This window comes from Ovis canadensis, chromosome 18 (assembly GCF_042477335.2).
Source record: "Ovis canadensis isolate MfBH-ARS-UI-01 breed Bighorn chromosome 18, ARS-UI_OviCan_v2, whole genome shotgun sequence".
In the NCBI taxonomy this organism is placed as follows: Eukaryota; Metazoa; Chordata; class Mammalia; order Artiodactyla; family Bovidae; genus Ovis; species Ovis canadensis.
The window spans coordinates 45,040,844-45,067,631 of record NC_091262.1 but is presented as its reverse complement, the minus strand read 5'-3'; the positions used below and the strand labels follow the sequence as shown (position 1 = coordinate 45,067,631).

General features: G+C 54.1%; 1 protein-coding gene across 2 annotated transcripts in view; it reads right to left on the bottom strand.

The window, feature by feature from the left end:
* Window positions 1-26,788, bottom strand: part of TMEM266 (transmembrane protein 266) — a 127,071-nt gene that overhangs the window by 27,271 nt on the left and 73,012 nt on the right. For both annotated transcript variants that reach the window (XM_069560130.1, XM_069560131.1), the window contains 5 exons: window positions 19,863-20,017; window positions 16,946-17,019; window positions 5,143-5,199; window positions 3,863-4,001; window positions 426-541 (listed from right to left, as the gene is read on the bottom strand). In XM_069560130.1, coding sequence (XP_069416231.1) covers window positions 426-541; window positions 3,863-4,001; window positions 5,143-5,199; window positions 16,946-17,019; window positions 19,863-20,017 — 541 coding nt within the window. The remainder of the gene's footprint in view (window positions 1-425; window positions 542-3,862; window positions 4,002-5,142; window positions 5,200-16,945; window positions 17,020-19,862; window positions 20,018-26,788) is intronic.

Below are 26,788 nucleotides of genomic sequence, written 5' to 3'. Positions count from 1 at the left end.
GGTGGGTCTGGGGGTCCTGGGTGGCAGCTGGCCCACCACGATGCCTGGCAAGCTCTGTACACAGAATCTGACTCCCCTTACCTTTCAGAGACCACGGTGCCCTGAAGACCCTGATAACTGAGAAGGTGACTCAGCTGGTTCAGGCTGGAGAGCTGACTGGTCACCACAGCAAGATGAAAAGAAGCCTGGCCTGAGAATTGGGGCTGAGTCCAGGCCTGGCTGGGCACAAGTGACCTTAGAGACACGTCTCCTGACTCTGGGCCTTGGGCTCCTCATGTGTCTGTGAAGGGGCTGGAAGAGCTCGCTGACCACAGGGCCCCTGCAGCTCTGACACCCTGGATCGGGGGGGGGGGGGGGCTTTAGGCACCACTAGTGTTCTCTGCCCAGGATGGACCCGGGCAGAACTGAGAGTGGCCACGCGTTACCCCTTGCTCCTGACAGATCTGCGTCAGTCTCTCCAGCTGCTCGTCTTGGATGGCCTTGGCCTTCTCATACTGCTGGATGACCATCTCCATCTCCACCTTCACCGGCAGGACGTAGGCTGCAAGACAGAGACAGCCCCATGAAGAACTTGGCAGTGGCAGGGCTGGGAGGGGAAGGGGCAGTCCCAGCGTCCAGCTAGCAGCAGGTTCAGGCCCAGGTGTGGTTCCCAGAAGATCCAGCAGCGCAACGGCAGGCATGGTACCTAGGTACCAACAGCACCCAGAAAGTATAAGAGGGCTAGAACCCTAAGCCATTGTGACCGAGATACACGTTTTCCTCCTTTTCCATAGTGACATTCTGCATACGTGCTCAGTTGCTCAGTTGTGTCTGACTCTTAACAACCCCATGGACTGCAGCCCACCAGGCTCCTCTGTCCATGGGATTTTCTGTAATTCTGGCTGTGTGCATGGCTGCTTGGTATGAGGACTATATTTTCCAGTCTCCTTTGCAGCTGTGACCAGCCATGAGACTACATCCTGGACAATGGGATATAAGCACAGGTGTCATGAAGCAGCTTCCAGAAGCCTTTCTTAGAAGGCAGCTGGGGTTGATGAGGAAGTGGAGATATTCGAACCTTCCCACACTGCCGGTGGGAATGTAAAATGGGGCAGCTGCTCTGGAAAACAGCAGTTCTTCAGAATATTCAACAAAGAGTGACCACATGGCCCAGTAATTCCATCCCTAGGAATCTAAGAAAAATGAAAACATATGTCCACACAAATCTCGAACCTAAGTGTCCACAGCAGCCCAAAGTGGCAACAGCCTAAATGTCCATCAGCTAACAGACGGACAAATAAAATGTGGTACGTCTATGCAATGGAGCACTTCAGCTCAGTTCAATGGCTCAGCCGTGTCAGACTCTTTGCGACCCCATGGACTGCAGCACGCCAGGCTTCCCTGTCCATCACCAACTCCTGGAGCTTACTCAAACTCATGTCCATCGAGTCAGTGATGCCATCCAACCATCTTATCCTCTGTCGTCCCCTTCTCCTCTCGCCTTCATTCTTTCCCAGCATCAGGGTCTTTTCAAATGAGTCAGTTCTTTGCATTGGGTAGCCAAAGTATTGGAGTTTTAGCTTCAGCCATCAGTCCTTCCAAAGAATATTCAGGACTGATTTCCTTTAGGATGGACTCGTTGGATGTCCTTGCATTCCAAGGGACTCTCAAGAGTCTTCTCCAAGATCACAGTTCAAAAGCATCAATTCTTTGGTGCTCAGCTTTCTTTATAGTCCAACTCTCACATCTATACATGACTACCGGAAAAACCATAGCTTTGACTAGACGGACCTTTGTTGGCAAAGTAGTGTCTCTGCTTTTTAATATGCTGTCTAGGTTGGTCATAGCTTTTCTTTCAAGGAGCAAGCATCTTTTAATTTCATGGCTGCAGTCACCATTTCACAAGAAAAAGGAATGAAGTCCTGATGCATGCTTGGGCTTCCTCAGTGGTGCTAGTGGTAAAGAACCCACCTGCCAATGCAGGAAACAAGAGAGATGTGGGTTCAATCCCTTAGTCAGGAAGATCCCCTGGAGAAGGAAATGGCAACCCACTTCAGTATTCTTGCCTGGAGAATCCCATGGACAGAGGAGCCTGGCAGGCTATAGTCCATGGGGCCACAAAAGAGTCAGACATGACTGAAGCAACTTAGCACGCATGTACACATGCTACAACATGGATCAATCTTGAAAACATTAAGCAAAAGAAGGCAGATACAATAGACCACATATCATATTATTTCATTTAAATGAAATGTTCAGAAGAAACAAATCTATAGAGATGGAAAGTAGATTAGTAATTGCTTAAGGCTGGAGGAGAATGGGGAGTGAGGCTAATGGGTTCTTCTTGAAGTGATTTTTTTAAGTGCTCCAAACTTAAATTTTGGTGATGTTTGCACAATTCTATGAATGTACTAAAAACCACTGAGTTGTGCCTTTAAAATGGGTGAGTCTTATGGTATGTAACTGCATCTCAGTAAAGATGTATAAAAAGAAAAGGCAACTGGGGCTTTCCTTTTGACTCTTTATCTTATTCCTTTCTTCCGTCTTTCTATTGGCTGGAATGAGGATGTGATAGCAGGCACGGATGCAGCCATCTTGGACCGTGGGGGTGACTTTGGAAATTAGGCTATGTGCAGCAAAGCAACAAAATAGGAGGAACCTATTTTGGATGCTCCTTATTGACCCTGGACTGCCTACCTGCAGCCTCTCATGTGAGAGGAACAGGCTTCTATTTTAAGTCACTGCTATTCTGAATCTAGTTACTCACAGTCAATCCTACTTATAAACGAAACACATTGAGACCCAGAGGAGAGCCCCTGGACTCTGGGTTGGAGAACCTGGAGCGTTCCCAGCCAGTGGCAGCTCCACAGACCCCTCCTCTGGGCTCTCGGGAAGTCTCAGGATCAGCTCTTGACCTGACCTTGGCCTCTGCCTTTCACACTCTTCTCACACCTCTCAGAACCCAGCCCTTCCAGACCCTTCAGAAACCTCAGTCACATGCCTCTTTTGCCACTACGTTCTAGAACTCTCCACGTCTCAATTCTCCAAGTTCCTTTCCACCCACAGCATCCCAACCTCCAGATGTTCTCTGGCTGCTGTAGGAATCATGCAGATGAGAGAAGTCAGAATTTTTCTGTTTGCTTCCAAACTCGAGGACAGCCCACGAATCCCTGAGACCTGTCTCCAGGCCCCAGAGGCTGCCCCAAGTGGGCCCACTGTCCCCGGGGTCTCTGCCGAAGCCAGTTCACACCCAGAGTAAGAGTGGCAACCAACCCCCATCCATTCACACAGCGCATCCCGATCATGATGCTCCCAGTGACTCAGCAACCCCTGACGTGTCAGGACAAAGGGGAACAGCTGGGAAGAGCATTCACAACGGGGGCTGTCAGGATGCATCGGTGTGAGGGTAGCCAGCTGTCCACAGCTGGCAGAGAGGAGCCAGAAGGCGCTGTTCGTGCCCTGGAGGGAGTGGATGTTCTCAGGAACAGAGCCGAGAGCAGAGCCTGTGCGGATGGGGGAGGCTGAACGTCTAAGGGAGCACCAGTAGGCCTCAGGCGTCCTGCCTCTACTTGCAGCTCAAGGCTGCTTTGCTGTGTGACCCTCCTCCCTAGGGGCCTGAGCTTTCCCACCTGTGAAATGAGAGGATGGATGAGACGATCCACCAGCACCTTCCCAGAGTGGACCTTCCGAAGCTGGACCCAATCACATCCCGGTTTGATGAGAACCCTGGATTAGGGGCTCCCTGAGCAGATGTCAAGCCCCACAGTATTCACAGGGTGGGACATGGGGGTGGGAACCGAGAAAAGGCTGCCCCAACAAGGGTGAGACCCCAGAAGCTGTGCCGCCCTTCCCGCCTCCAGCTCAGCCCCTTTGGGTCACTCACCATCAATCACCCTCTTCACCCGCCAGATCCGGAACATAATGATGAGGCTGATGGCATCCCAGGGGCTCCGGGGCCCATTGGCCACAGTGGACGCCACCATCGGGGCCAAGGACAGGATGATCACTGCCCCGTCAAACACCTGTGAGAGGAGATGGATGTCAGCATCCTGGGCCACCTTCCTGAACGTCCTGGAACCAGTGACCAGCTCAGGCAAGGCAGCTGGCACTGGCCAACGATGCCCTGCAGCCCCTTCTGAAGGTCACCGCCCATCCCTGGCTACCTCTCCTGACCCTCCCTAGTCTTTAGGGGCCTCTCCCTTCTGGACATGCTCCTGAGCACTGTTTCTCCTCCCAGTGACCTCAGTCCATTGCCAGCCTTGGTTCAGGCTGCTTCGGACTGCTCCAAACTTCTTTTTCAGCATCTGCCTCCAGCATCTTGTCTCTTCTTGTGACAGGCTTGCCTCCATGTCACAGGGTTCCTGCGCTGGCCTCTCTGAACCTCTCAGTGGCAGCAGGGGCTGAAGGAAGGCCCCTTCCACTTGGGAAGCCCAGAGCCTGCATCTTCTTCATCCAGGGCTGGTGCTGAGTCTCTAACTCTGCCTGTAGACAGAGTTCGGAGAGGAGGGGACCCCCGCCTAAGCTTCAGCTCTGGGCCCTGCCCTGCCATCAGCCTGTTTCAGCGTGGCCTTGGTCTGAAACTTCCACAGGCCAGGCCTCATTGCTCCCAGCATTTGACCCAAAGAGGCTAAAAAGTGTGTGTTGGTGGGGGGTGAGGAAGGAATGGGCAGCAGACACTGACCTCCTTGCCTTGTCCTGTGTACACCAAACTCGAAGGACAGCCAGCCTCCCCAGCACCCCCCCTCCACCCATCACACCTCACCTCCTTTTCACACGAAACAGAGCAATTGGTTTGCTCTGCAGAAACCCAGGCTGAGAAGCACATCTAGGGTCCCCTCACTCTGCTCTCCGACCACGGGACCATTTTAAAGAGTACATTGGTTTTCAAACACATTTCAGAAGTTTTCCAAAACGATTCAAGCATAACTTTTTAAATTTTGCAGAACTTCAAGGAGATATTTTAGGCCATATTCTTTCGCTGGACGGTTTTCTCAGTCGTCTCCCCTCCCCACCCGCCCAATGGCACAGCTGGACAGACTCGTGTGTCCAGTGTGGGAGGCAGCTGGCCTTTGCTGATGGCTCCCACCCTGGGATGGATAGGGCAGTGACAGTTTCCAGCCTCCAGGATGGCTGGCTCGGGGGTGCGAGGGACACGGTCTTTACCTCTATCTTGTTTTCAATGTAATCCCAGATCCCGAGCACCACAATCCGAAGAACAGTCTGGGGAGAGGAAGTGAGAAAAGAGGGCGTGGTTACTGCTCTTCCTACCTGCTTCCACCAGCAGAGAAGGCTCCAGAGCTGAGAGTCCAAGGCTCTGCTTCCTCGGGAAGAGCCTTCCCCTAAGGGTATCTCGGTTCGTGTGCCCTCCCCAGCCCTGCCTTGAATGCCGCAGCTCAGGTCTGCGTTAGCACTGGCGCCAGCCCCTGGCTCAGCACCTTCAGTGCACCCACTGAACACAGATACACTCTGAATCCTTGGAATGGATGCTCAGAACTCTGCCTCCCTCTCCAGCCATCTCTTGCACTCCTGGCATGACACAAAGCACTTGAGAACCTACAAGCATGCAATTCTTTCTCCTTTACCTTGTCTTCTCATGTGGCAAAGGCTGCTCCCCCACCCCCAATCTCTCTTCTCATAGCCACCCAGAAAAAGACTACATTTCCCAGCCCTCTTTGCATCTGGAGCAGCCAAGTGAGCAAGTTCTGGCCAATGGCTTATGAGCAGAGAAGCTCTGTGTCCCACCTCTCAGTTGTGAGCTTTAGGGGATTAGTCTTTTCCTCCTCTTTCCTTCTTCCCAAAGACTAGAATGTGGGCGTGTGTGTGTGGTGGGGAGGTGTGTTCCGTTAGGCACTGCTGGGTCCCCATCAGCCCCACATCACCACATGAGCCTAAAGGGCTGGTCCCACCTGTCCTTCCATGAGAGAGAAATGAATCCCATCTTGTTTAAGCCCCTGTGTTTTTGGTTTTCTTGTTAGAGCATCTTGGCCTGTGTGCTAACCAGCAGGGCCTCTTTCCCTTTCTCTACTTGGAAAGGCTTTCTTCTCCTTCAGAAAGTGAAATTCGCTCAGTCCTGTCTGACTCTTTGACACCCCATGGACTATACAGTCCATGGAATTCTCCAGGCCAGAATACTGGAGTGGGTAGCCTTTCCCTTCTCCAGGGGATCTTCCCAACCACTCAAACATCACCTCCAGGAAGCTCCTCTGCCTTCTCCGGGCTTGGTGCCTCTTTCCTGGGTGTCCCTGTAGTCCTCGGAAACATCAATCGCTGCTGTCCCCTCCCCCAGCACTTCATCTTACCTTGTGGCGACTGCCTGCCTGATGCCCCAATTAAGGATGAGGAGACACTGTCTGATTTCTCTCCTTTATCCCAGTCTCTGGCATAGAGTGACACTGAGTGATTACCCACGTGAGTGATGAATAAATGCATGACTGACTGATTCCTTAAAACCCTCCGTAACTCACTTCAATGCCTCTGCCTTCTGGGGTGGTTTCCTCACCAAGAATACCTTTTTCTCCAAAGAAGATACTTAGAACCTGGTCTTGTATGACCCTGGTATAATTGTCTTAGGTCCTTCCCTGAACCAAGGTGAGAAGTTCACGGCAATTCCCTCCAGGTGGGGTCCGTTCTCCCACACACCTATAGGATTGGGTTGGCCAAAAAGTTTGTTCAGAAAACACACCCGAACTTTTTTTTTTTGCCAGCCCAATACAAGGTCAGCCACCTGAACCTGGCAAAAGCTGCAGAAAGCCTAGGGATCTCTATGCATACTTAGGCCACAAAAACGACTGGCTGCTAAAGTTTACCCCTTCCTCATGAAGGACTGTCCCGATTTCCATGAGGGGATGAGAAGGAGGGATGCTGGTGGCGGCCTGTTATGTCACCATGTTTGAGAACACAGAGGGACACACATAGCCTGAGTCCCTTCCATGCGGTTCCCCGATCTCTCACTTCACTGCACTGCAGCTCTGGGTGGGTGCAGAGGGAACTGGGTTGGTGGTCTGGTATCTTGAGGTCACAGCTCAGTAACGGGCTGGCTGTGTGGCAGAGTCAAATCCCCTCTCTGGGCCTGTTTCCTCTTCCGCTGGAGAGATGGGTTAGAAGATACACATCTTCCAGTTCTGTATGAGACTAACGTTTGCCACCTGGGATGTATCAGTAGGTTGCAAATCCTGGGCTGGCCCTCTTCACACGTGACTCCCACTCTACAGAAGGGGAAGCTGATGCTCAGAGAGGTTAAGGAAGCTGCCCAAAGTCACTGAGGCGTTGGGCAGTGAGTCGGCATCTGGACCCAGAGGTCGTTGACTCTGCGTCGTACACTCAGGCTGCATTAGAACACCAGACTGTCCCAGTGTCTTCTGTTGTTCACGCCCTGGAATTGGGCTGACTTTGAAACTCAGCATTTGTCTCCTCTGAAAGGATACACCAGCCACATCCACCCCAAACACACAATTCTGAGGCTCCCAAAGCAGAAAGTCCTGGCTAGCACAGAGGGGAACAGGGTCTGGTCCAAATATGATTTCTCCTTCCACCGCTCCTTTTGAGATTGTGGTAAAATACACACACACACACACACATTTTAGACTATGTGGCATAAAGTACATTCACATTATTGTGCAACCTCCACCATCATCCACCTCCGGAACTTTTTCATCTCCCCACACTGAAACTCTTGTGCCCATTACGTACTAATTCCCCATCTCCCCGCTCCTGCAGCCCCTGGAAACCACTATTCCACTTTCCCTTCTCGGTTTGAATACTCTCAGAACCTCATTAAAAGGGAATCATCCTGCTTCTTTATAAACAAAGCAGCACTTACTGAAAAGTCAGTGGCCAAGGATGGGGAGTGAGGGGGAGGAGGTGGAGGAGGAAGGGAGCTGGCCAGGCTGAGACTCAGCCAGGAACCCGCAGAGGGGAGGAGCAGGCAGCATACACGCAGCCTCTGTGGTCTAGGAAGGGATGGAGGCTTGATGAACTCCTGGGCCAAAGTGGTGCCAGGAAGGCAAGCAGAGCAGCAGAAGCACCTGCCTCCTGCCTGCCTTCCTTTCTGGTCCATCCACATAGACCGCCACCCTCCCTGCCCACCAAGGGAGCCTTTTCTTTCTAGCCCAGCCCATGGAAACAGAACAGCTAAAAGCAGCTGTGGGGAAATGGCCTGGAACTGGTGGCTCTGAGTCAGGGTCAAAGCTGGAATGAGAACCCAGCTCTGAAACCCCCCACCCAGGGGCTTTTCACCTGTAGCATCCTTTGCAGGTATCAAGCCATGCTGCCCTCCCACCTCACAGCCCCCACCATGGGTCTCGTCCCAGTCGACTAACCCGTTGATAGCTAGTGTTCCTCAAAGTGCTGGCAAGGACCCCCTACTTCAGCAACATCTGGGTTGTTATTTGTTGTTCAGTTGCTAAGTCGTGTCTGACTCTTTATGACCCTGTGGACTGCAGCTCGCCAGGCTTCCCTGTGCTGCACTATCTCCCGGAGTTTGCTCAGACTTATGGCCAGTGAGTCAAAGACGCTATCTAACCATCTCATGCTCTGTTGCCCCCTTCTCCTCCTACTCTTAATCTTTCCCAGCACCAGGTTCTTTTCCAATGAGTCGGCTCTTTACCTCAGGTGGCCAAAGTATTGGAGCTTAATTTCAGCATCAGTCCTGGGGTTTTGTTTAAAATGAAGATTCCTGGACTCTCATGGAGATCCAGGATGTCAGGACCTCTGGGTGAAGGGCCCAGGAATTTGCTTTTTAAACAAACTCTCCTGAGGTCCCAAAAGAATAGCGGGGATGTATGAGGTGACAATGCCCTGGGTGAAACCAGGGAGGCCACATGCCCAGACGCAACAAGAATAAAGAGAGTTCGATTAGGAATCAAAGGTCAGGGCCCCTTTCTGGTTCTGACTAACCCCTACTAACCATGGGACACTGTCCGAAGCCACCCATCCCCCACCCCAAGACCCTCAGCCTTGTGATCCTGCCCCCAAGCGCTGCAAAGGTCTTTAAGGCAGGGAGGGACTGAGGGACCTGTACCCTCAATTCCAGCTGCCTCTGTCCCTCCTGGGACTAAGAGTTTTCAGTCTCCTTCATTCCAGTTTCACCTTCCAGAGATGAGGTTGCTCTGATGTTCAAGAAAGGCTTGGCAAAACCTACAGGATGTCACCATTTATCGTTTACTATAAGCCAAGGTCTTCTGCCATTTTACAGATACAGAAACTGAGGCTGAGAGGGGCAGGTAAGCCTTCTGGCTCCCAGGCCCCTCTTCCTTTCTACCCCAGGGCCCTCATCCTTTCCCCTGGGAAGCTCTGCTCTCAGGAGGGACGCCCCTCCCTTCTCCCCAGGGAAGGGGCTCAGGCTTCAGGGAGCACGAGGGTGGGTGAGAAGACCTGACCATTGCACCTGCAAAGAGTCGGAAATGTGTTAGCAACTGAACAGCAACAACAACAACCCCTTCTCCAGGCAGAGAGATTCCCTGGCTCATTGATTGGTGAGCAGAGTGGGGGCTGGCACCCTTGCCCCCCACAGACCCATCCCCAAAGCTGGGCCCACCAGCCAGGAAGAAGGAAGCAGCATGCCTCTCGCCCTGAGCCTGTGCCCCTGCAACACTGCAGCTGGTGGGTTTGGGGAGTGCGGCGGGCTCTCTGGGGAGCCGCCTGGCCTAAGGAATACCCCTGGTGGGCACAGGCCGCTGGGGGCCGACCCCTGGTGCTTCCTCAAGAAGCCTACCTATCCCTGGGCAGGCTCTCGCTGCCAAGATGGCTGCAGGCTCCCTCCCCTGCAAGCCCCCTTTTAAACTAGAGCAGCAAGAGGTAGGCATACTGCCCGGGATTCAGCTACAAGAACTTAGGAAATGGGAGCTGAAAGCAGTCTTCAACTTGTTTACAAAAGAAAGGTTTATCGGGTGAGAAACCTTTCAGGGGTGACCGCAGGGCAGCACAAGCGCGCCCCCTGGAGTTAGGCGTTGATAAAACAGGAGCAGAGCGAGCAGCTCCCCGACTTCCCCCCTTCACCCTCAGGTCTCCCAAATGTGCGGGGATCCAGATGGTGACGGGAATCTGCTTGCTCCCTGGGCAGCCTCCGCCCTAGGGGTCCAGAGGTGACCCCGCACCAGACACCGTAGGCGACAGGCGCCCTGGCTGCACTAGTTCCATTTCCCCAGGTGGTTCCCAGCTACCTTAAAAGAATGGGTTCAAGGCCGGCAGGATAGAGCATGCTGGCCACCACGTGACCAAGGGCAGTGCGTTAAGCCCTGACATGACCCGACTGTGTGCTCACGGTGCGGGGGGCTGCGGGGGGTGGGGGGCTACCGTGCTAGGCATGGGTAGGAGAGCCTGGAACCCACAAGACAAGCAGAGTTTGTTCTAGAACTCCCTCTCACTTCCCCTTCCTCGGTCCTGAAACATCTCTCACTGACCCCAAGTCTCCCTTAAGCCAACCCCTCCCCTCTTCTCCCAAGTTTCTGAAGAGGTGTCTCCACTAAACCCACTGCAACCTGCCGCCGGCCCCCACCAAAACTGCTTGCACCTGGTAATTAGTGCTGACTCCTCAGCAGCTTGGGCGGGGGCACCCCTGGCTTCCTTGGTTGGTTCCCTTCCTTCCTTCTTTGGTTTCCAGGGTCCCAACCCCTCTGGATTCTCCTCCCACCTCCTGGCTACAGCTTCTCAGTCAGCTTTCCATCCTCAAATTGTTTCCCTGGGCTCCATTTCTCCTCTCCTGCTTCCCGGTCCCCAGATGGTGGCACCCTTGGCTTCAACTCCCACCGGACATCTTGAGGCCTCCCTCCCTCCCCTCGCTGCTCCCCCCGCTTCCTGCAGCAGTTTCTGGGCGTAGTGAAGGGCATCCCCACCCCCTCTTAGGAGACCAGTCCCCCTCCCCCTCCAAGCCATGCCTGCCCCCTCTCTTGCTCACACGCTCGCCTCGATGCTGGCCAGTCCCCACATCCTGCAGTTTAGCTCCTTCAGCTCCATCCAGCTTGTTCCTTCCTCTGTCCTGCTTCCACTGCTCTGGGTCAAACCTTTAACCCCGAAGCTGAACCACATCTCCCAAATAGTCCCCAAACTCCAGTCCTCCTCCCACTTCCAACACCCACTCCTCACTGCCTTACCTGGGCGATTTCTCTAAAAGGCCAGTTTCATCACTTCCCTCTCCTGCTTGGAGCCTCCTCCCCACTCTGAACACGATGCCCCAGTCCTGAGCAAGCCACCCTACTCCTGAATAAGATGTCTCATTCTTGAGCAAGACCTGGAAAGGACCTCGTGACCTGGCCTGGTCCCCAGGACATCTCTCACCACCTCCCCTGCCAGAGTCAACACCCCAACATGCTGTGGGCGCTCTTTCTCAGTCCCTTGTTCGCTCTGTGACCACTGCCTGAAGGCCCTCCATGCCCGCACCCACTGGCAGCTCACACATCCAGCAGCAGCTTGCGGCCCCTCTGAGGTCTCCCACTGACTGCAGTGGGAGATTTAAGCTCACTTTCTTGTTCTCATTATATACGTCTGCTTGGCTCCTTCCCAGTAGATGGTAAACCCATGAACTGGGCCTGCGTCTTGATTATCAGGGCAGAATCCTCATGCCCAGCACCACCTACAGAGCCAGCACCTGGCACAGAGTCACTCAAAAGTAGGAGCCAGAAGTGAGAGCTTCCACTTTTCAGGTGCCTCCCTGTGCTTCCCAGGTGGCACTAGTGGCAAAGAACCTGCCTGCCAATGCAGGAGACTTGAAAGATGCAGGTTTGATCCCTGGGTTGGGAAGATCCCCTGGAGAAGGAAATAGCTACCCACTCCCAGTGGTCTTGCCTGGAGAATCCAACAGACAGAGGAGCCTGGTGGGCTACAGTCCATAGGATCACAGAGTTAGACACGACTGAAGCGACTTAGCACACGTGCACCTCTGTGCCAGGCTCTCTGTCAGGCACTGGGAGGTTAATTTTACGGATCAACTTGCGTGGGCCACAGGTATTCCGATATCTGGCCAGACATCATTTTGGGGTGTGTCTGGGAGGGTGTTTCTGCTGAGATTATCATTTGAACCAGGAGACCTGAGTAAAAGCAGACTGCCCTCCCCAATGTGAGTGAGTCTCATTCTTTTCAATCCACCGAAGGGCCAAAGAAAGCAAAAGGAGGAAGGATCTGCTCTCTCTGCTCTAACAGCCAAAGTTAAAAGAAACCGTGATCAACTGATGTGCGGCTACACCAAGTACGGTCTATCCATACAAGGGAAGGAGACTGAGACATGAAAAGGACACAGGCACCGAACCACACTCCATGTGAATGAATCTGAAAGCATGTTGCGCGAGAGAGCCAGACGCAAAAAGTCATATACTGAATATTTCCACTTTTATGAAATATCCAGAATAGTTAAGTTCATAGAATCAGAAAGCAGACTGGTGTGGTTGGCAGGGGCTGCGGGAAAGGGGGAGTGGGGGAGTGGCCATTCAGTGGGGACAGCGTCTCCTTTGTGGAGATAAAAATGCTTTGGAACTAGGAAGGGGCAATGGTTACACAGCACTGGGTGCTAAAGGCCACTGAACCTTTAAAAGGCTGTTATGTCGGGACTTCCCTGTAGTGTAGGCAGGGAAGTCTACAGTGGCAGTGGTTAAGAATCTGCCTGCCAATGCAGGGGACACAGGTTCGATCCCTGGTCCGGGATGATCCCACATGCCTCTGAGAAGCTAAGCCCCTGTGCCTCAGCTACTAAGCCTGCACACTCTAGAGCCTGTGCTCTCACCTCAATGAGTAGCCCGCACACCGCAATGAAGAGTAGCCCCGCTCTTGCCATGACTAGAGAAAGCCTCCTTGCAGCAACAAAGACCCATCACAGCCAAGAATCAACTGATAAAAATAAAAGGCTCTGTTTTGTGAATTTCACCTCAATAGAATCCTAATAATAACAAACAGAAGGAAGAAGCAGCAGCTGCTGCCCCTGCCTTGAGGCTCCCATCTACAAGGTCAGCCGTAGGCTAGCTTTCCCCTCTTCCAGGAAAAGGAGCTGGGCCTCTCTGCATCTCCACCCTGGCTAGGGAACAGGGCCAACACCCCATGACCTGCACTCAGGCCCTGCTGCAGGGTGACCCAGCCTGGCTGGGCCCCCAGGCCTCGTGGAGTCTCAGGAAGAGAAGCAGCTGGCTTCCCCAGTTGCAAGTGACCACTGGGCCTGGTCTCAGCCAAGGGCGGTTTGGAAACACAGTTTGCACAACTGTCCATCTGGATTCGGAAGGCTCTGTCCTGTCTCAGTGCTGCAGGGCCCCATGGAAGCAGGAGGAAGCGGGATGACCCTGCCTGACACGGCCCAGGAAGCTGCCGAGGCATCCACACTCACCTCGTGCCCCTGCAGGGACCCTGCCTGGCCTACTCTCACTACACTGAGAAGCCTCTGCCTTGCTGCTGAAGAGCTTGGCCTGTTTGAATAGATGTCAGTTCCTCAAACTGAATTACCCTATGTAAAAGAGATGACCGGTGCAAGCTCAATGCACGATGCTTCATCATGGAGGATACCCCAAACCAGTGCTCTGGGACAACCCAGGGGGATAGGGTGGGGAGGCAGTGGGGAGGGGGGACTCAGGATGGGGGGACACATGTATACCTGTGGCTGATCCATGTGGATGTATGGCAAAACCATCACAATACTGTGAAGTAACTAATTCTCCAATTAAATTTAATTAATTGATTTAAAAAATTGATGTCTTCACACTAAGCCCAAAGCAGCCTCATACTTCTCTTCAGACTTAGCTCTGTGCTCTGGGGCGTCTTCCCTGGAGCAGCCCCCGTTGCTCTGAGACGGGCAAGGACGGGCTGGCGTTAGCACACCCACCCAGAGGCCTGCATCCGTGCCGCCCATCTTCCTGAAGGCCTGGCAGTTTTCTGAGTTTCCTAACTCACAAAATGTCCTGCCCGACTTGGGGACTGTCCTCAAGCTCAGCTGAGATGTGGGGTGGGACGTGGCTCAGGACTAGGTGACCGGCTGCCTGGCCCCAGGAGCCCTTTGGGTGGGACCTTCCTGGACTCCACACCTACCCCTGGCTGGCAGCCATGGCCCTGGACGCTCCCCAGAGGGACAAGGGCCAGCCCTGAAGGGGCGGCATTGGCTTCTCCCTAGGCGAGGGGGGGTGCTGGGTCTGTGGTCAGAGGTTTCACAGGGTTGGGCCTTTTCTTTCTCAGTTGCTGGCCCAGACCTTTCCCTCAGATTCTTAGTCTGCTCCCCGCCTGCGTGCACCAGGGCCAAGGGGGGTGGGCCTGCAGCGGTGACACACCAGACAAGAGTCCGGAGCCTTGGGCCCCGTTTTGGTGGAAACTGGCTATGTGACCCTGGGCTGCGGTCCTCATCTGCATGGTTTTAAAGGGACGCTTTTGGCATTTTCAGCAGGCAAATCTGCAAGCCCGCCCCACGGCGGAGGGACAGTTGACTTCCTCTAGAGGTGCCCCTGTCATCGTGAGAAGCACAAACACCTTCACACACTTCCAACCCTAAGGGGAGTAGGGGATGGGGGCCTCTATGGCAGCGGTCCCCAAGCTTTTTGGCACCAGGGACTGGTTTTGTGGAAGACAACTTTTCCTCAGATGGGCAGGGGGGACGCGTGGTAACTAATGCGAGCCCGAGCCACGGGGAGGGATGGGAACACAGATGAAGCTTCGCTCCCTTGCCCTCTGCTCATCCCCTGCTGTGCAGCCTGGTTCCTAACAGGCCTTGCCCGGGTCAGCACTGGTCCACAGCCTGGGGCTGGGCCCCCTGCTCTGTGGGACGGCTCTAACCTCTTCAGATGCTAGGAGCTCCGGGGACACCCAGGCTCTCAAGCTGGGCTGCCCCTCATGAGGGGCTGGCTGTGCTGGGGAAGGCAGGTCTCCCCTGTTACTTTCCTTTATCCCTCTATTATTCCTGTTACCCCTCTGTTACCCCCACCCCCTGTTACTCCCCTGTTACCCTCTCTTACGCCCACCTTACAGCCCCACCCTCCCCATCTCTGCCAAGGTCCAAGGTCACAGTCATTCTCCCCCAGCCCCCAGCTCTCCCTGCTGAGCCTGTGGGAAGCCCAGCCCCCTTCCATGGTGTGGAGACAGGGCGGGGGGCGGGTGAGGGTCTGAAGCCACGATGCCTCTACACAGGGGCTTGTCTGTTTCAGGTGGCTCGTCTCTAGCAGTGACAGGAAGGGAATGCCAAATTAACGCTGGGTAATAAATTCTGTGAACCCAATAAAACCAAAGCGGAGGGATAGATGGAAGAACCGCAGCAACTGATTAAACATTTTTGTTGGCAGCCACAGACACATGGCACATTTTCCAAGGCTTTTGCATCAAGCAGACATCTGGCCACAGCCCGTGTATGTGTGGGAGGGAGCTCTGGTGAGCTGAGACAAGGGGGCCCCCCAGCCGGAGACAAGGACCCTCTGAGGGGCAGCAGGCTGGGCAGCAGGCACTATCTGGGGGCCGAAGCATCTCTGGGGCGATGACCTTGGTGAGCTGGTGGGGACACCTCCCAGGAGGGGGAGTGTTGGGTCTGCCCCCTCAGTCTGAGCCCAGGCTCGCAGGCCAACTTCGTGGGCTGCAGGAGCCGAGGCCCGGGAAGAGAATGTTCCGGGTGTGGAATGCCTGCTGCCCAGCCCAGCACACACCACGCCCAGGCTGAGGATTCTGGACTCCAGGCCTATGGGGCCTGGGCCTCCCCTGAGTCTGTGAGAAAGAGTGCATGCCACTAGCCAGTGTCAGAGCTGGCCCACCGAGAGCCCCGGGCACAAGAGGATCCCGGGGGACTGACTCCCCGGGTTCCCGACTCCCCGGGTTCCCTGATCACATCACAAAACACTCTCTACTCCCATCCCTCCACCCACATCACTGCTCTCCCAGAGCACCCTTCCTCCCTTTGAGGCCCTGCTGTGCTCTGGGACTCAGAGTCCCCGCTGCTTCCGAGCTGGTGTGAGCTGCATGTGTACGTGTGTGCGCATGTGTGTGTGTGCACAAGCCTACACACCTCCCCAACAGGCTCTGCACCGTGTTCCTTTCTGACTTCCTCCCCTCGCCTCCTGACCACGTTGAGAGGCCCCAGTGGGACTCTGCCCTGGGGTAATCTGGACCTGCAGCAGTGCGGGGTGAGGGCACACGGAGAAGGCCAGCAGCCAGCTGACTCAGGCCCATCTTCCGTTAGGAAGAACAGGGCTGCCACACAAAACTCTCTAGTTCTATAAAGACCCGCCGCCCACAGGACGAAGCCGTCTTCTCAGCCTCCCCTGGAGACCCTGCCGGGAACAGCCCCAAGTCGACGCCCCGAAATGCAGACAGGGGTCACTGTGACAGGCCAGGAGTCACTCAGAGGACTGGCCACTCACCCTTCCGTCAAGGCAGAGAAACTGGGCCGAGATCCTGGTTCCCATGCATTTCAGATGCACTCAAGGCTATCAGCTCCCATTAAAACCCAGGGCCCTTGGACTTCCAGGTGATTTTTCCCTCTTATCTCACACACAGAGATATGGGCTGGGGCTTTATCAGCTAACTCTAGCAATGGCAAAGGGCATCTGTGCTCCCTGACCCCAGACACATGCCCCTTTGCTCCCACAGAAGGGTCACAGCTCAGTCGAGCCAGACCCTGTCCCCCCTGAAAAGCTGGGTCAAGTCCACTGCCTGGCCCATGACTCCGCCTCTCTGCCTCCTGGGCCTTGGCCCCCTGTGCACCCAGGACCACACCCACAGTCTCCCCCCTCCAGGCCCCTGGGCTTTGGCCCGGCCTCTGCCTGCTCCTCACCAGCTGCATGAACCATCTGCTCTCTCTCAACTACCTCCCACTCAGCCTCACCTTCCAGAGGTCACCATCCACCCCTTACCTGGACGACACCTGCTCACCGTCCGGGCCACCTGTCGAGGCCCAGCACACAACTTCACTCCCCGTATTGTGTCTCCCTCTTTGCAGCCTCGAGGGCCAAGAGACTAAAGCTTCGTCTCCCTGGGACAGGAGTTGACCTAAAGAGATGGTCACAGGGCCCAAGTCTCAACCCACCTCTGAGAAGAACACCGAGAGGATGACCAGGCTGATCCAGTGTATCACGCCGGCAAACTGGAACGCACTGGAAACTGTAAGCACAGTAACGGGGGTCAATTTTAGGAGTAAGGATGAGGCCCATCAGCAAAGAGGGCTTCGTGGCATGGAGGCGGGCCTCCAGGAGCCCAGAGTGTGAGCATCTGGATTGGGAAGCAGTCGGGCCAGAGAAGGTGAGGGAGCTTTAAGGGCTGTCTGCAATGGAGGTGGAGGGAGGTGGGTGGGTCTGTGATGCTGTTTTTCGTTCTATCCGAGAGGCTGCCTCCATCTCCCCACAGGCTGCCTCTCAGAGTTCCAGCTCGGTCCCACCAGCTGCTGTGGGCTTTGTGCCCAGAAAGGAGCCTTCCAGAGGGGGCTTACAGAGACATCCAGGGCTCTCGGACCAGGGGAGGCAGCTCTGGTCAGATCAGAAATCCCCACCATAACTGACCCCCAAAGCACTGTGCACTGTGAGTGGGATTTAAGGCAAGCCTCCTTTGACTTCTCATTCTGAAAATCCTGAGTGGCTGAGATGTTAGCCAGAGTATTCTGGGGAGAAGACTAGAGCTGGGACTGGCAGAGGGAGCTGGGGGTGGGGAGGGGATGTCAGCCTCCTGAAAGCGGCACAACTTCCCGCCTCCAGAGTGTGAGCAGGGAGCGCCAGCAGCCACTGAAACTCCCACCCTACCTTCCACCAGACAGTCCTTGGCACTAAGGCACCACCTCTGGGCTCACAGTATAGGAGCCCTGAGGCTAACAGTAGGGTGCTGGGGCCCAGGACAAGGGCAGGTGGGCTTTGATAGAGAGAGGGCAGAAGGGGATGCCGCTCAGAGGGCCAGCCCAAAAGAGACAGTGGTAGTAGTGGGTGACCTCAGGCAGTGTGGCAGGGCTGAAACAAGGCGCAGGAATGCTGCTGGGAGCACGCTTCCCTACTGTGCTCTGGCCAGGCCTGCTTAGCATGTAGCTCAGCTCCCCTGGGAGCCCGGGAAAAATGCCCTGAGCCATCAGTAGGGCAGGCTGGCCAAAGAGAGGAACCCATAGCATCCCCCAAACTCTGAGATGGCCTGCCCTAGGGGGCAGGTGGAAACGAAGTCCTGGACCATGTCCAGGGTCAGAAAGCTGCAATGCCGGGTTCCAGGTGGGAGTCTTTGGGGCCCCTTGCTTGAGGCCAATACGAGCCTCAGAAGGCAAGGTCTGCCCCACTGTGGGTCACATGAAGATGAGTGGGAACTGGGAGGCTGAGGCCTGCGTGATTCTGAAGGGACCTCCAGATGATTCTGGAAACATAAAATCTCTCCCCATTATTTCTCAAATGAATTCCTGGGCCTTTTTTTACGGTTCGCTTTAGAAGAGCAATAAATCTCTGATTGTGCATTTTATGGAATTTAAGATGCCTTTTATGAGCTGCTATTGGATCTCCCACCAAAATCAATCTCCTGGATACATAATTTTAAGCAAAATTCCAGTGTCGGCCGTGTTCTCGGTCCTACCCAATGCCTGAGCGGCCAAGGGCCCTGGGTATAACCCACAACAGGGAAAGAAAGACTCTGTTATGGTCAGACCTCATAAAAAGCAGATGGAGGGATGAGTGGGAGGGAAAATAGACAACACAGTATAATTGAAGACAGGCTGAGTGTAAAATCAGCGCTGGTTACTTTCTGCTGGAAGATACGGTGATTAGAACCAAGGGGCCACCAGCTGTACAAAGCCAACGAGTCTCATCAGACAAAAGCAACTCTGTACTCTCCACCGCCCTCTTGGAGAGGAGGGAAGGCTAACAGGCTGGCAGGAGCTTTGATGGACCCTGAGAGCAGAAACTCCAGTAAAGGACCTGGGGGCAACTGAGAAAACAAGTCTAAGAGGACAGAACAGGTCTGGGGGTGGCCGGATCAATAGTTCTGGATTTTGCCAATGGATGGGAAGGAAATCTCTCAGAGGGCCAACAAGTTCATTTCTTTTTTTATTTGCATTTGAATGAACCATCCTCTGACTAGGGGACCTCTGGGGATCCAAAGAGCACTCACTCACCAAAGCCAAGAGTCAAGGCCCTTGGCCCTGCGTGCTGGTACACCAAAAGGGATCTATAAGGGGCTGGGGGCAGGAAGAGGACCCTCTGCTCTGATGGCTGTGCTGCCAAGGGCACCTGGAAGGACAGAAGAGGCCAGCAGGCCAGCAGCCACCACGTGCATCAGGCTCCCATGAAAGCAGGACAGACACCAACAGGACCAGGGTGAGGAAGAAAACTGGCGTGCCAACTCGCCATCCCAGCTCCAGTACCTCTCACCAAGGGGAAGTCTAACTTCGCCCAAGCTTCATTCCCATATCCATAGAAAGGGGTAACAGCCGTCTTGCCTGTCTCCCAGGGTTGCTACTAGGATCAGATGCACGGAGAAGTGCTTTCAAAATGATCGTGTTATAGACACGTAACCCTGCCAACTTACAACTGGTTAAAAATACAAGGAATCCTAGCATCGCTGGGCTGCTGTCATTACAGGTTACTACCAAGTGAGACGCCTCCACACGCGGGAACTCTAAGCTACGGAAAGTCCCAATCTGGAAGATTCCAAATGGGAACAATTGGAAAAAAAAAGGTGCACACAGGGGTCCCCAACGTTTTGGATCTTGTCAGTTGCTGATCATGGCATGCTGGGGAGGGGGAGTGAAGAGGCCACACCGGGTGGATGGGGGGAGCAAACCGATGCTGGGGTGACAGAGAGAGAGGCTGCCAGATGCTTTCTTCCCCGTGGTCACCCCCATGAGCTATGGGGCCGGGGGCTGAGGGGGTGGGGACAGCCGTCAGGCTGGGGGCAGATCTCACTGGTGGTTGGGGACCCCTGATGGATGCACATGGAATATTAACATCATATGTGTTTGCATATGTATCTCTCTTGCTACTCACACTGGAGAAGCTTTATATCTATTAGAAGTTCCAGAGTCAGGAGAATCACCACCAATATTACACAGGTTACCAGGAAACCGTTGACACTCGCACTGAGCAAAAATACCTGCCACACGGCTGCCCTCTTCCCACAGCACGGCTTCAGCCAGGTAGACCTGCGGGACGAGAGTGGGGGAGGGGGCATGAGCGGGGGAGGGCCCGCCGCAGCCCTGCTCTCAGACCCCGCCCCGCCCCCACCACCTCCCACTCCCCGGCTTGCGCCTTCTTCACTGGGGCGCTGGGCAGAAACATCTCACTGAGATGCAGCTTCGTTTACAGGCTGACCGGGCTGCTCACAGCGCCTCTCTGCGCTCCAGTCTCCTCATCTTTAAAACGGGAACAAAACCACATCTCACAGCCTTGTTGTAAAGATCACAAAGGTCAGTGGAGAGGCTGGCTATGTGATAAGTACTGCATGAATTATTATTATTATTACACTTATTACTACAGGGCTTCCCTGGTGGCTCAGTGGTAAAGAATCTGCCTGCCATGCAGGAGACCCGGGTTTGATCCCTGGGTGGGGAAGATTCCCTGGAGAAGGGCTTGGCAACCTACTCCAGTATTCTTGCCCGGAGAATCCCCATGGACAGAGGAGCCTGGCGGGCTACAGTCCATGGGGTCCAAAGAGTTGGACACAACTGAGTGACTAACACTTTTACACTTTGACTTTGTTATTATACTTCTGTGCAGTGTCAGAATGGAGCACACATTCTACACTTAGGAGACCCTCAAACCACCGCTAACAAGTGCTCAGTGAATTAATAAGCGAATTTTCTTTTTTTTTTTTCCAGTTACATAAGAAAAGATTTGAAGTAGATCTTTGCTTCTCAAAGCAGACTGTAAGAAACATTAGTTCCACAGAACATTAATGGTTGTTACTCAATAAAAAGTTTCCATGGTTGGGTAAGTTTTGGAAAACTTGCGTCAAGGTTAAATGGATGATTTTTCTTTGCAGGACATTTTAGTGCCATTAATACGCTATCATACACCGATGGACTCCAAAAGGAATTACAGAATCAGTGTTTCCCAAGCGCACTATCCCATGGCACACTTTTGTATGTAGCATCTGGAGGGACTAGTGGTCCATGGACCATCTTTTGGGAAACCCTTGACTACACGATTGTGAACATACGTAGACATGCAGCCACCAAGGATGAAATCTATCCTGAGTAGGCCTGGATGTGGAGAGAAGGCAGAGAATCTCAGAGCTGGTAGGTCTCTTAGCACACTTGATCCACTACCTTCAGGAACACAAGATTCTGGTGATAAGGGGATGCCTCTAAGAAGGTCTTGGGATGGTGAGGTCAAAACTCACTGCCTTGGTAGGTTATTTATAGGCTGGACCCGCCTGCCTGCCTCAACAAGGAGGAATTAGGTGCTCTGGAGCACCAGTGGCTGGGGCCTTCCATCTCCTGGGGCCATGCCAAAGGCATTCTAGACCTCTGCTTCCCCAGATGTAAAACTCCTTAACCTCCAGGGTCATTGAAAATTAAATGAGAAAATGCATCTGACCTGGAAGGAAACATGCAGCTGATGACGATGGTGATGGTGGTGATGATGGTGGTGGTAATGACGATGATAAATTATCTGATGGCCCAAAGATTCAGCCGTCACCCCTGTTCTTCCTGTCCTGCGGGAGCAGCTGGCTGGAGCCTGCTGCACAAAGGCTAGGACCCTCCCTCAAAGACCCTGAGGGTGTCGCTGGAGGGGGACTCCTGCCTTGACGAGCTTCCTTCTCCCCAAAGGAATACTGTGGGTGCTTCCAAAAGGAGATTTCTTCCTCACAATACAGATAGGGAAGGCTCGAAGGAGGCCCCAGCTGTGGGAAGGTGGGGCAAAGCTCGTGGCTCTTCAAGGAAACCTGGCTTATTCAAATCTTTCTTGGGTGTTTTCCAAAACCTATGGGAATGAACGGTGTCCTTGGCTCCAGGGGAAAAAACTGGGGGTTCAATCCCCAGCCTCAGAAGCTGGTCCCAGGAAGAGGAAGGGGAATTCCATCAGGTGATGGGGAAGGATGGGAGGCACCATGGACAGGCAGAGGGTGACTGATGTGACCCCCAAGCCCATGGCCAAGAGTGTGGCTGGGGTGAGGGGTGAGGAGAGCTGCCAGGTAGAAGGGAGGGTTCTCACTGGGGACAAGAGTGAGTGGAGGCCAGACTGAAGGTGGGTTTCAAAGTCCCCCGCAGAACCACCTCGCTCCACTTTCCTGAAGGTTCACGAGGGCTGCCCACGACCCTGGATCTTAGCAGAAAGGTCGAGAAGCAATTGGCGGCCCATGACTAATAGGCTGCAGGATAAACCTCAAACTAACACCACGCAGACCTCAGGAGGGTTGCCAGAGAAAGTACAGGACAAACAGGTAAACCTTGGATAAGCAATCAACAATCTTCTGCTATGCGTGTGTCCCAATCACTGCACTGGGCTTCCCAGGTGGCTCAGTGAGTAAAAGAATCTGGCCGGCGGCGCTAGTGGTAAAGAACCCACCTGCCTAAAACAGGAGACGTAACAGAAGCAGGTTCAGTCCCTGGGTTGGGAAGTCCCCCTGGGGGAGGGCATGGCTACCCACTCCAGTACTCTTGCCTGGAGAATCCCATGGACAGAGGAGCCTGGTGGGCTACAGTCCATGGGGTCGTAGACTCGGACACGACTGAAGCAACCGAGCAAGCAGGCATGCCCAATCATTGCACGCTTATGCTAAAAAAAAACCACAACACAACTCATTGTTTATCTGAAATTCAAATTTAACTGGGTGCCCTGTAACCTTATCTGCTATATCTGACAGCCCTAAATTCAGAGCAGAGGGGGCTTGAGGTGGGTCTGATGAGGGTGGCTGGGATAAGTCAGAGGGATGCATGGGAACTCTGGGAAACAGGTGAGAAGCCCACATCAGGGAAGGAAAGACCAGGAGAGGGACACTGCTGGGAGGACTGTGCGTCTGTCCAGGAAACCAGGAAATAAGCATTAGGGCGGCTAGCTCAGAGGGACAGCCATGTCCCACCTGGCCAAGGCCCAGAGAAGCCTAAAGGCTCTGCCCACAGGGGCTATCAGCTGTGCATGCTTTTGTGTGTATGAAAGATCCCTTTGGATTAAAAAAAATTATTTATTTTGCTGCACCAGGTCTTAGTTGAGGCGTGTAGAATCCTTATTTGTGCTATGTGAACTCTTCATTGTAGGATGTTGGAGCTAGTTCCCTGACCAGGGATCGAACTAGGGCGCGCTGCATCAGGAGCTCAGAGTCTCAGCCACTGGACCACCAGGGAAGTTGGACCCTTTGAATTCTAAGGCAGCCTTGGCCCTCATCACCGACTGGCGTCCTCTCCTCCTGGTCCGTGCTGAGGGGGTCATGCCTTCTTTTCTCACCAGCCCCCTTCCAAGGGCCCTGTTTTCATCTTTTGGCACCTCTCACCCTGGTTCTCGCCCAGCGCCAGCTGCCTCAGCACGTCCTCTGGAAGCTTCCTGCCGCCCTCTGCCCTCCTGTTCACTCCTCCCCAAGGCCATAAGCACTTTCACGGCTCGGTGCCAGAGAAGACCCAGCTCCAATTCCACATCCTCCCTGAAACCCAGTCCAATCGTCTGCAGCCCCTAAACCGATGCCATTTCACTGTCACCTGAAATCTGAGGCAACTGCTTTCCACGTGATGAATAAAAAAGGGCAGCTGCCAAGGCCATTTGCCAGAGCTGCTGCCATGCTGGGCACCAGAGGAAGACACGCCTGTACGCCCAACACGGGCAGGGGGCACCTGTTCTCCTCCGTGCCTGCGCATCCCCGAAGCATGGGGTGTACCCCTCAGAGCCCGAGCCTTCCACCCTGAGAAGTAGCTCTGGTACTTCAAGTAGTAGTCTTTACCTCTAAAAAGGAGACTCCAAGCTTGAGCTGTCTCCCTGGGAGGGAAAAGTCATCTTATGTTGCCGCTTCAAATGTTAAGATGTTGCTTTTTATTTTCTTGGGCGGTTGGGAAAACTTCCTAAGCAGACCAGGGTTTGGTTACTGGGAAGTGGTCAGTACTCAGTGGGGATGTGTAGTTTGAAGCTGGCAAGGCGGGCCTGGCCCTGACACCATGGCATCCCTTAGGGGGCAGGACTCAGGAACCAGGCTAGGGAAGGTCTAGAAGTCAAGTGCATGCCGGACACCCTAGGTGTCCTACCCTAGGCAGGCACTGTGACCCAGACAGGCAGTGGCTCTAGGGCTGCCCTTCCAATGGGTGAGAGTCAGACCATAAATGTCACGAACAAGGAAATTAGGAATTTCCCCAGCGGTCCAGTGGTTAAGAATCCGCCTGCCAATGCAGGGGACATGGGTTCGATCCCTGGCCCGGGAGGATCCCATGTGCCGCAGAGGAACTAAACCCCTGCGCCACAACTACTGAGCCTGTGCCCCAGAGCCCACGCTCGGCAACAAGAGAAGCCTCTGCAGCGACAAGCCCGGGCACCAGAACTAGAGACTAGCTCCTGCTCACCACCACGAGAGAAAGCCGGTGTGCAGCGGTGAAGACCCAGTGCAGCTGAAACGTAGATAAACGGAATTAATTCATTAAAACAGGTTAGGAAATGAGATAGTGTGCGACAAGGCGGTGGGTTCTGTGGAGGAAAAGAGGGGCATGAAGGGTGGCATTTCAAACTAGGCGGTCAGGGTAGGCCTCACCCAGAAACTGCCATTGTAAGCAAGAGCCAGAGGGAGTGAGGCTGGGTATATCTGAGGATGCGGTGGCGGTGTACTGGAAACAGGCACTGTTTGTGGTAAAATTCTATCGGACCCCCAAGGAATCTCTGGCAGAGTAAACACCAGAAGGGCAGGATCCGGGAGCTGGGCTGGGGGTGGGGGAGGTGGGGCTCCCCCTTTAGGGTGGGGGCAGTTTACCTAAGCCACCCGGGGTGGGTGCTGCAGGCGTTCCCACAGCCCTGGGGCAACTGATGCAGTTCCTAAAGAACCCCAAGCGAACATGTTAGTCACTCGGTTATGTCCGACTCTGCGACCCCATGGACTGTATAGCCCACCAGGCTCCTCTGTCCAAGAAATTCTCCAGGTAAGAATACTGGAGTGGATTGCCATTCCCTTCTCCAGAGGATCTTCCCAACCCAGGGATTGAACCCAGGTCTCCTGCAATACAGGTGGATTCTTTACCTTCTGAGCCGCCTTGGGAAGCCCCCCAAAACCCAGGGCAGTTGCAAACAGAACCCAAGACTGCCTCAGTCCTGTGTTTCCACTCCCGCACCAGCCCAGGGGTCCTCCAGCCCTGCTCTGCCTTCAGCTACCACCCCTCAACCACGTCCATACGGAGGTGACTTCCTGCGACCCCCCTGTTTGCACAAGTTCAAGAAATGCGATTCACACACGCTCTATGTGAACCCCAGAGCAATACACGTGGGGGTGGACTCAGCTGCAGCAGGTGGAGGGAGACCACCCATCAAGGAAAGCACAGCATCCAGGGATCCAGTAGCTGCTGAGGAGTGGCTGGCTGGGGCAGGGATGCTGCAGTTCACATCCAGCTAGATGGTTCTCAACCTTGGCTGGTCCGAGGACCACTAAGAGAGCTTAAAAACACCCTGGTGCCTGGGCCACACACCATATCATTCAAAACATGGCCTCTAGGGTGGGACTCAGGCCTCAGTAATTTTTGATCTCCTTGGAAGATCCCCTGGAGAAGGCAATGGCAACCCACTCCAGTATTCTTGCCTGAAGGATCCCATGGACAGAGGAGCCTGGTGGGCTACAGTCCATGGGGTCGCAAAAAGTGAGACACAATTGAGCAACTAACACTTTCACAAAGTGCAGTTGAACTTGAGAACCACTGTCTTTGGTCTCTGATGCCCAGTGGACTCTAGGAACCAGCAGCAGCAGTAGTATCACCTGGGGCTTGTTAGAAACGCAGATTCATGGGCCTCCCCATACCCATGGAATGAGTGTCTGCATTCCAGTGAGATCCTGGGTGATCCGAGTGACAACCACTGCGGTGGCTTTAGCAAGAGGCACTGGGCAGCTCAGGAGGTGGTCAGGGCATGGTCCGGGGAGACTGGGTGCAGAAGAGATGAGGCAGTGAAGGCAAGCAGGTCCCTGGGGCTGGGTGCAGGACCCAGTACCGAGGAAACGGTGAAGCAGGCAGGCCCCCCGGGGAGCAAGAAGAAGCGCTGATTCTCACTGAGACTGAGTGTGTGTGTGTTCAGGGGCATCGAGGGCTTCCTTAGCCCAGACCTAAGGCTGAAGCCAGAGTTCCAAGCAGGCTCTGGGCTTCCAGCTCCATGAAGAGCAGGACCGTGGACCCCAAGTCTCCACGATGGAGGCTGGGCTGAAGCAGCACACTTCCTGGCTGCCCCAGTGTTTGGAAATCCCAAGCTGCTGATAAAACGTCCTCTGAGACTCAAATGATTCAGACATTCCTAGGAGACTCTGTCTTAGCAGAAAAATAGAATCTTTCTAGCTTCATAATGTCCCTGAGTGATTAAATAATGACATGAGGAGTTGCATGGGCCAAAAGGGAAATCAGCATTGACTCTTTAATTAGAGAAGATACTTTCCTCCATCTCTTGAGCATCCAGTCCTATCCATCAAAGCCCTGGAGTGGGTTTTCATGGTGGTGTTATCCCCAGAAATACCACCAGAGGGCAGGCGTCTCTCAATTTCCTATCTTGGTGCAGTGACAGCGAGAGGACAGCTCCAGGAGGCTGGCTTGGGCTGCCAAAGTCTGTAAATACCAACAAGCAGATGGCATCTCCTGGCAGGCAGGCGCGTGTCCTACTGTGAGGGTCCACCAGTCAATCCTGAGAGCCCAGAGAAACCCTGGAGCAGGAGGGGAGGTGAGTGCCCTTACTGCTTCTGCTTTATATACTTAGGTGTCTTGATAAAAGTTTGAGAGAATGACTTTTAGAATGTGAGAATGAACTCTGGCAAG